Below are 10,276 nucleotides of genomic sequence, written 5' to 3'. Positions count from 1 at the left end.
AATAATAATAAATAATAATAATGATATTATGCGCCCTTTTAAAGCCTAGCCAGGCTCATGGGCCCGGTTTCCCGGTTTCTATGGCGTATGTGTTCCGCACCCCCTCCCCCCCAGCTGGATGGGACGCCAGTCCATCGCAGCGTTACTCAAGAAACAGGAAGAAAGAGTGAGAGAAAGTTGGGGCGAAAGAGTACAACAGGGGTCACGACCACCCCCTGCCGGAGCCTCGTGGAGCTTTTGGTGTTTTCGCTCAATAAACACACACAACGCCCGGTCTGGGAATCGAAACGATGATCCTCCAGCCGCGAGTCCGCTGCCCTAACCACTGGGCCATTGCGCTGCACAATAATAATAATAATAATAATAATAATAAAAGAATTGAAATAGAGCCTCTGCGTGTGAGTGTGTATTTATTAGTATAATGACCCTCCTGTGAAACAATAAAATCAGTTTCAGCATATGAGTTCACAACAAGAATCTTGTAAACAATATACAAAAACAAACAAGTTACGAGTAATAACATTGCTGCATTTATACTTTAAAAACACGAAAAAATGTTTGCAATTGTGTGCTTTAAATGTTTTATTTTCGTTATAATTAAACATAAAATTTCTCAGAGTTTTCTATTAAATATTTACTCATAAAAAATTTACATTATATTTGTAGAGTATACGCGGGAAATGGCGGTGCGCTCATTGTCAACTACGAAGAGAGATGATGTGCAAGACGGGTACATGGTATCATGGAGATGATACAGTTGATACCATCGATAGTAGTGAATCAACAATCAAGCCAAAATTGGAGAATGAGGATGCCATTACTACATTGGTGGATGTAAGTTCAATTGCAAGTTTAAACTATCTTTCTTGTATTAAAAAAAAATATTGGTTTCAAATTTTGGCACAAGGCCGGCAATTTTAGGGCGGGGCTAAGTCGATTGCATCAAACTCAGTGCTCTTCTGATACTTATTTTATTGACCCCAAAAGGATAAAAGGTAAAGTTGACTTCAGCGCAATTTGAACTCAGAACGTACAGACAGACCAAATGCCACTAAGCATCTTGCGTGCCCTACTAACGATTATGCTGGTTCGCCTGTTGGATTTTAATGAGTATCAATTTTTCGTTCGGCAGAGGCAGAACGTTGTCAGATAAAACCTAATTTATGTCTAGTTCTTATTTTGTCGATTTTGTTGGAACGGTCAGCAAGGTCAACCTCGATGAGGTTTGAACGGCTAGACAATTCTTTACACCGACACAAGATCTACCTCAAATTCAGATTATCTCAGTCCTAGTACTTGATTAGTAACCGGCAGACTTTTTAGCTCAGCAGGATTTGAACACATATTATAGAGATTCAAAAGGAAATACTACAGGTCACTTTGTCCGGCCCACACTCCAACGAACCTGTCAATCTATAGTCCGTAAATAGGTAGATAATAGAATAAAACTTAAACAGTACCGTTTTAATATATATATATATATATATATATATATATATATAAAGAATAAAAAGGTTTTGAATGGTACAGCAATGCACTATAATACAAAAAATGGACTACATACCTGTTGTAATTTAGTTATCTATAGTCCGATGATATTTCGGAATACAATTCCTTCTTCAGATATTCTTAGATGGAGTCACTGCTATAATCTGTTTTCAAACGGCTTTTCTTTTTCGGAAGCATCTTCCGGAATTCTTCATGAGGAGTGCGTGAAGTCGGCTATGTCTCAATCTCGTGTGTGTTGGTACATCTGTAGCGCTGCTTCTAGGTTATGTATTATACGTGCAGCTTCCTTTTTTTTCCCCTTTTTTCCCTCTTCTCTTTTTTTCTTATAAACAATAGATGAGCATATCAAAAATGAATCTACATGCAACCAGATGTAGCTAAATAATATATTGATTACCAACCTCCAGCCTGTTGTTAATTTGGGGTCCTAGTCTGTGTATGAGTATAGCTTCCTTAATTTTAAAATTACCGAAATTTCTTTCATTGGCCCCAATTGTGACTGTTATGCATAACCATATCAATTTCTTCCAGTATGTTTTCTACACCGAAAGGATGAAAGGCAAAGGTGATTAGGCAGGATTTGAACTCAGAACGTAGAGAGCCATAAGTTATGTCGCTAAGCATTTTTGTCCGACATGTTAACAATTCTGCTAGCTCATCACCTTTATTGAGAAAATGAAACGGTTAATTAAATCGACCACAACAATTCACTGGTACTATTTTAAAGACTCGGGAGGCGGCGAGTTGATAAAATAAGTACCAGTTGACTGCTGGAATCATGTAATCAATTTACCCCTCCTCTCAAATTACTGGCCTTGACCCAAAATTTAAAACCATTTCTTTGAAAACTCGGAAAACCGTGAACTTCAAGAACCGTTAGCACGCCGGACAAAACGCTTAGCAGCATTTCGTCCGTCTTTACGTTGTGAGTTAAAATTCCACCGAAGTCAACTTTACCCCTTCTTCGTCCTATGGTATTCGAGCCGATACGAGTTCAAATTTCACTGAGGTCAACTTTGCCTTCTATGTTTTCCGGCTCGATATGCTCCTTTCTGTTATAGGCACAAGACCTGAAACTTTGAGGGAGGGGACCAGTCGATTACATCGACTCCAGTATTTCACTGGTACTTAATTTATCGACTCCGAAAGGATGAAAGGTAAAGTCGACCTCGGCGGAATTTGAACTCAGAACGTAAAGACAGATGAAATGCCGCTAAGTATTACTCCCGGCATCCTAACGGTTCTGCCAAGTCGCAGGCTTAGGGGTCGATACAATCAACTTTCCTCTTCCTCCGAAGTTGCTGGCCTAGCGTCAAAATTTGAAACCAATGTTTTAACGAATAGGGAAAAATAGCTTCAGTGAAATTTGAACTCATAAATATTGGAAATGTATATCTCATTAAATGCTTTTCAGTATCTTAAAAACATCTAAAAAAAAAGTCAGTTATTTTTATTTATAAAATATACCCGATAAATCCCGTGGTTTAAAATTTTGGCACAAGGCCAGCAATTTTAGGGGTAGAGCTAGTTGATTATAGCGAGCCCAGTGTTGAACTGGCGCTCATTTCATCGGCGTCGAAACGTTGAAAGACAAATTCTCAACGTAAATCCAGAAGAAATGCCGCTGAACATTTTGTCGTGCTAAAGATTCTTCCAGCCAGCAGCACTGTTTTTCTAATTTTGGCACAAGGCTAGTCATTTATAGGGGAGAAGGTTAATCGAACTCAATATTTGTCTGGTGCTTTATTTTTTCGGTCTCTAAAAGGTGAAAGGCAAAATGTTGGCCTCGGCGGGATAGAAATAAAAGAATAAAATCCGATGAAACAAACTAGTTATGTTCTCTGTCGGTAAATAATAACAGAAAGCAATGCGAATAAGGGAATACATTTTATGTTGTGAAGAAAAAGAATGTATCACGTTCCAGACAATACAATTCGTTATTTTATTGTTTGAACATTTTTTTTAATGTTTCTTAGTTATTGTACTTTATAGCTCTTTGGATTGAGTGAATGAAATCACATACATACATGTAAGATTTAGTAGCTTCGTGTTGCATGTGAGGCAAAAGTTCTCCGTCACAAGTAGAAGTATGGCTGAATGGTTAGGAAGTTGCTTTGAAATCTAATTTACAGCGCTTGCGGTCCTTAGAGAATTAAGTTAAATATTTTCAGCAATATAGAGACTTGACATTTGAGAAACGGCTGTCATATCTACAGTTGCAATGTAATGTTGTTTATAGGATACGAACCCCAAACCTCTCAGCTGTGTATGCAGCAGTTGTTACCTTATCCATCCGGTAACCAGTATTCATATAACTGATGTAGAGAGAGGAAATGAAATCGAGGGATATTTCAGAAATATTACAGATGTCTGTAAAGCCGAGAAATCAAACCAAACCATGATTGCTGCTCCAGGCTCCTTACTTTTAAATAAAACTGGGAACATACTAAACGTAAATATTCACTTAGGTAGCTTTTTGGAAGCAGTTTTCCTGCAGAGGAGAGATAATTCAACCAAGACATTTTACGCGGGTTATGTTTACTGAAAGACTTTATATCACAAAATATTTAGTAGAGTGATCATTGAATCAATTAATGGTTTGCTTGAAAACTTATTGTTTCAAAATACAATGTCTTAAGAGTTCTATTATAAGGATATAAAAGAAATATATTGTTAATCACACAACATCGAGAAATGGTATCGGTTTTAAGATATTTGTTTTTCTAATTTCGCTAATTGGTTTGTACTTATTCTATCGAGTACGAAAGGATGAAAGGCAAGGTTGACCTCGGCATGATTTGAACCCAGAACGTAAAGGGCCGAAAAAAAACAAAAAAACTGTTAAGCATTTTACTGACTGGCTAACGATTCTGCCAGTTCGTCACTTTTGTTGGTGCATCTAATGTAGAAGTATTATTTGAAATCATTATATGTGATATGTATTGGGTTGTCCGGAAACCACCTCAATTCTGGGAAGAGGGTATTTTCAAGTTAAAGGAAAAATGGAGACGCATTGTGCAACAAAATGGTTCAAATTTGGTTGATTAAAAATGTAATGGCAAGTATTTATCGACCTTTTTCTTTCCTTTAAAAAAATCAGCACTAACTTTCCGGACAACCCAATAATAAGAAAATTATAGTTTTGTTTTGTTTTTAGTAATATTTGTTGAACTAGGTCTGTAGATAGACAGATTTTTAGAGCATCGAACCTCCCAGCAAATAGACATCTACAGACTTGCAAACCCCGACATTACAAACTCGTCATTTAATGGCTTACAAAACTAAACCAGTAAATCCATTGAGAAGACTATATGTAGATTTGGAAATATTACTAGGGTTGGGCTGTCCAAATTACACCCACCTGGTACAAAATGCATTATAATAGACATACCAAAACTCGAATTTAAAAACAAAATACCTAAAACTGATGTACATTTAACAGGAGAGAGGGTGAGGTTTGAAACCCTGACCCCGGAGATAACATATGAAGATTTAGATCCTTATTTTATAGAATAAGTAAGATTTGTGGCTGTGTGGTAAGTAGCTTGCTTACCAACCATATGGTCCTGGGTTCAGTCTCACTGCGGGGCACCTTAGGCGAGTGTCTTCTACTATAGCCTCGGACCGACCAAAGCCTTGTGAGTGGATTTGGTAGACGGAAACTGGAAGAAGCCCATCGTAAATGTATATATATATATATATATATGTATGTATATATATGTATGTGTATGTTTGTGTGTCTGTTTGTCCCCCCAGCATCGCTTGATTACCGATGCTGGTGTGTTTGCGTCTCCGTAACTTAGCGGTTCGGCAAAATGAACCGATAAAATAAGTACTAGGCTTACAAAGAATAAGCTCTGGGGTCGATTTGCTCGACTATAAAGGCGGTGCTCCAGCATGGCCACAGTCAAATGACTGAAACAAGTAAAAGAGTAAAGGGTAAAGAGTAATTTAACCGGTAAATGAACTGAAATGAACGGTAAAATCGCGATTGCTTAAGGGTGGGGCTCAGGCAAGGACGTCCACCCTCATTTGTACTTGTATTGATTTTCATTCATCGTTTTATGTCCCCACGTTTACTGTCTTTGTCTGTCCTTGCACCGTCCCATCTGTTTTAGGCCTCGTGCCGAATAAAGAATTCAATTTTTGAGCATCGGAAACAATGTCTTGCAATATTTAGTTACGCCTCGGTACGTCCTGAGTTCAACCATCACCAAGGTCAATATCACCTTTCATTATTTCGGAGTGGATAACATAAGTAACAGTCAAGTACTGATCCTGTCACCCAAGTTGGATGCATTGTGATTCTGTTAAAAAAAAACAAACAATAATCTCTAACGAAACCTTCCAAATCGTGACATTGGAATTGTAAATACCAACGTTTTCCGTGTGATATTTAGCTTTAGTCTTGCTCTTTCTATTTATTTTTTCTTACATTTATATCTTTATAATCGTACACTTGCACGCAACAAAACAAAAACAAAAACAATATCACCGAAAAGTAAGCGTATCTGTCTCAGCATTTGAAGATTTATCCAATATATACACTCTTCTTACTTGCTTGCAAATCTCTCTGCCTTTATCTGTGTCTATCTATCTATTTATCTATAAATGTGGGTCTATCTCTCAATTTGTATCTATCTATTCATATGTGTGTGTTTACCACCCCCTCTCTCTCTATCGATGTATATCTATCTATCTATCTATCTATCTATCTATGTGTGTGTATCTCTCACTATCTCTCATTCTATCTATCTATCTATCTATGTAGTCGACAAGGCGCAAACGTGCGCTGTGCCGGGTAGGAGTATCCATGACAACCCCCATCTCATGCGCTACATCATGAACAGGGTAGTTAAGGAATTTGGCATGGGTGGGGCGCTGATCAATTTAGATCAATCAAAAGCTTTCGATAGGGTAGACCATCACTACTTGGAGGCTGTCCTTAGAGCGGCTGATTTCGGTCCCATCTTCCGCGATTGGATCGCTGCCTTATACAGCGGCATCCGCTCGGTAGTTCGCGTAAATGGTCATCTATCCAGACCTTTTAACATCATGCGTTCGGTTCGTCAAGGATTCCCCCTCTTGTCGCTTCTGTATGTATTGACTCTTGAGCCTCTACTGCGGAAGCTGGCGACGCTGAGGGGCATCCCACAAGAGCTGGGATGCAGGAGGAGCGTGTCTGCATACGCGGACGACTTCATCGTCATAGTGTCGAGCCACAAGCACATCGACCTGGTAGGCGAGACGCTAAAAGAATACGAAGCGGTAACGGGAGCAAAAATTAACCGGGGAAAAGTCAGTGGGCTTGCGGCTCGGCACCTGGTGAAGCAAGCCCATGCCGTCCAACAGCATCTCCATCGTGGGACGCTGGACCAATGGACCAGTTAAATTGCCCGTAGTCTCGTTCGGTCCGGACCTCCAAATGGAGAGAACTGGGGCGAAATAACGACTAGGGTGGCCACTCTCACCCAGCAATGGGCCGTGAGGAAGCTATCCCTAAAACGTCGGGTGGAGGTGGCCAACGCGTACATTGCATCCGTCATCGATTACCGTCTGACCGTCGTGCCTTTTCCCGACCATACCATCACCAAACTGGAACGCATACTTTTCTGCTTCTTGTGGAAGGGAAGCGTTCCGATGGTGAGGCGATCCATTTACTGTCAACACCCGCTAAATGGAGGGCTAGACATGCGCTAAGACTGCGACATCTCCGGCGCTTCATAGACGACGGTGAACGGGTGTGGTCGCCGTTTGTGCGGCGCGCTTTCCTGCAGCTCGTTTCCTTGGCCGAACTGCAGTCGTGGATCAAACAGAGACCGAGGCTAGGCGAATGGCACCGCGAGTGTCGCGTTGCTCTCCAGGACCAAACTTGTGCGACTTCATTACCGGGACCAAACTTGTACAACAAAGGCGTTCTATAGAGGATTAGTGGAGGTGGGTGCGACGACGTTCTCGGGCAGAATCTGGGCGTCAACGAGGAGCATCTGACCCGCCTGTTCAGGACAACTTTCGAGCTGGGGCCTATGGAAAATCACCAAAGATCCCTGGCCTTTGCAGTGCTATCGAGAAGCATTACCTGTTCGGGATAAGCTCTTCAGGAACGGTTCGAGACACACCGGACAGACTTGCCCGCGATGCAGTCAGAGCGACGAAACCGTTTTGCACGCACTCGTGCGGTGTCCAACCATTTCGGACCTGTGGGCTTTTGCCGAACGGCTGCTGTCACGTGTGGGACGAGTCCGCCTGTCGGCCGAATCTCTCCTGGAGATTACCCAGGAGTGTTCATCATACTGGTGGCCATGGTGAAAGAATGTGTGTGGTGGACTCGAGCGAAAGGATTAGAGACAAACACTTATCCCTCTGGCCAATGGCTCATCAACTTTTTCGAGTACCACTTGAAAAGGAAGGAAGGTGAGAATGGAGAGGCAGGTTTTGTCTCGTGAAAGTTTCGAAAAAGGTGGGTGAATGTAGCAAAGATGATGCGCGCGCGACGAAACCACTGTGAGCATGATCCTGTAAATCGAAAAGAGAGAGCGAAAGACAGCAATTTGCTCTCATGTGTCTATTCCCTCCCTGCCCGAGGTTACCGTGGTCTTTTCGATAGGCTTTTCTTTCCACGGATAACCCTAATCTTGCTTTTTACATTTTCAAAATTCTTCTGTGATACACGATCCCTTTTGATCGCCTTTTTTTTTCCGATCCCTTTTGATCGGAATTTTACTTTTCTTTATTTTTGTTACCCTTTTTGTTTTTCATTTTCGAAAAGAAAAGCTCTACATTTGTATTTGTCCCCTCTGTGTTCAGCCCTGTGTGGCCAATAAAGAAAGTTATCTATCTATCTATCTATCTATCTATCTATCTATCTGTGTTTGTCATTCTCTCACTTTCTGTCTATCTATCCATGTGTGTGACTATCTCTCCCTATCTATATATATTCCTATGTCTCTCTCTCTCTCTCTCTCTATCTATCTATTTGCCTTTTATCTAATTATATTTGTCTATGTTCTTCAGTCTATCCACGTATATTCTTCAACTATCTGTATTTATTTAGATATAGTTATCTACGTATGTATGCTTATCTAGTTATCATTCATATTTGTCTCTCAATTTACCTGTTGAATTTTTGGTATTTCATAAGTTTAAGCCCATGAAGATTTCAATGTATGTCCTCAATAACGGTAAAGATTATAACGTCTAGTACATCCCGCTTATGTGATTATAATTTCTGGCATTAACGTCTGAGATAATAATCACAGTAGAATCTGTTGAAGCTTTATAGAAATAAACGTATTATTTCACTGTAAATCAGTCTTCAGATAATAATATTTCGTACCATGCTGTTATATGAAACTGATTTGATAAACAATGTAAACTGATATAAGAAATACTATTTAGATAAGTCTTGGGATGAGTCCGAAGGCTGTGGAATACAACTGTATCTGTGTTACCAGAGCACAACTTCTAGGTTCAATTCTCATTAATATAGACATTAATTTTTCTCTCTCTGAACTCCACAAAATTATTATCTAACATGTCATTCAGCTACTGATGTTTGTTCGTTGTTATAGAGAGGTCTTCACTGATTCAAGAGACTTATGACATGAAGGTGTAGGTCACAAAAGTAGTCGGTTGAACCACTCAGTATGACTTATTCAAATATTCTTTTCTACTCCAGGCACAAGGCCCGAAATTTTGGGGGAGGGGACCGGTCAATTAGTTCGATCCTAGTACGCAACTGGTACTTAGTTTATCAACCCCGAAAGGATGAAAGGCAAAGTCGACTTCGGCAGAAGATCTGTACAAATATTCTTTTCCACTCTAGGCACAAGGCCCGAAATTTTGGGGGAGAGGACCAGTCAATTAGTTCGACCCTAGTACGCAACTGGTACTTAATTTACATTATTTACATTCGACGGATATTTGTCCTCATCTTGTTTGTTGTTTCGGCTGATATGCCCTCCAGCCTTCTTCAGATGTCTTGGGGGATGTTTCGAACCTGGGTACTCATTCCAAAGGTATTCTTCGATGTTGTTATTAATATTATTATTATTGTTGTTCAGGTCACTACTTGGAATCGAACTCGGAATCTTGGGGTTAGTAGCCCGCGCTCTTAACCACTACGCCATGTGCAAGTGACTGAGCACTCCACAGACTTAATTTATCAACCCCGAAAGGATGAAAGGCAAAGTCGACCTCGGCGGAAGACCGATACAAATATTACTAGTTACACCACACTTTTGCCTAGTTGAGAACCATAATATGATCTCTGTTATGGCACTCCTGGCATATTATCTTTTCATCTACAACTGTTATTCTTTATGATTGTCGTTTTGTTTAGCCTCAGGTTCACTTTATCAAAGAGTTTTATAATAAAATGCATTTCTTCAGTGACTATTTCAACCTTTTATTATTAATTTTTTTTTTTTTTTTGCAGACAATATTATCAAATATGTTAAGATGGCGAGCTGGTAGAATCGATGTGATGCTAGTAAAAAAAAATGCTTAGTAGTATTTCTTTCGACTTTACGCTCTGAGTTCGGCTCTGCCATTCATCTTTTGGGGTCGATAAAATAATATCAGTTGAACAATAGGATTGATCCAATTGACTTAGCTTTTCCCAGAAATTGCTGTCCTTTCGCCAAAATTTGATACCAATATTATCAACTATATTTGTTATTTTCAGGCAGTAAGGTATGACTTATAGAAAATTTAGCTGCCTTTCTGTAGCTTGAGCGTCTACATAGAGGATTCTTCATACGTAATT

The 10,276-nt window shown here is 39.9% G+C and overlaps 1 protein-coding gene across 6 annotated transcripts in view; it reads left to right on the top strand.

Moving 5' to 3' along the window:
* Nucleotides 1-10,276, top strand: part of LOC106871929 (regulating synaptic membrane exocytosis protein 2) — a 309,716-nt gene that overhangs the window by 153,013 nt on the left and 146,427 nt on the right. For all 6 annotated transcript variants that reach the window (XM_089355577.1, XM_089355576.1, XM_089355579.1 and 3 more), the window contains exon 5: nt 667-834. In XM_089355577.1, the coding sequence (XP_089211703.1) occupies nt 667-834 (168 nt within the window). The remainder of the gene's footprint in view (nt 1-666; nt 835-10,276) is intronic.

The sequence above is a fragment of the Octopus bimaculoides genome, chromosome 7 (genome assembly GCF_046866305.1).
Source record: "Octopus bimaculoides isolate indiv1 chromosome 7, ASM4686630v1, whole genome shotgun sequence".
Classification (NCBI taxonomy): domain Eukaryota; kingdom Metazoa; phylum Mollusca; class Cephalopoda; order Octopoda; family Octopodidae; genus Octopus; species Octopus bimaculoides.
This window is presented reverse-complemented; position numbering and strand designations above follow the sequence as displayed.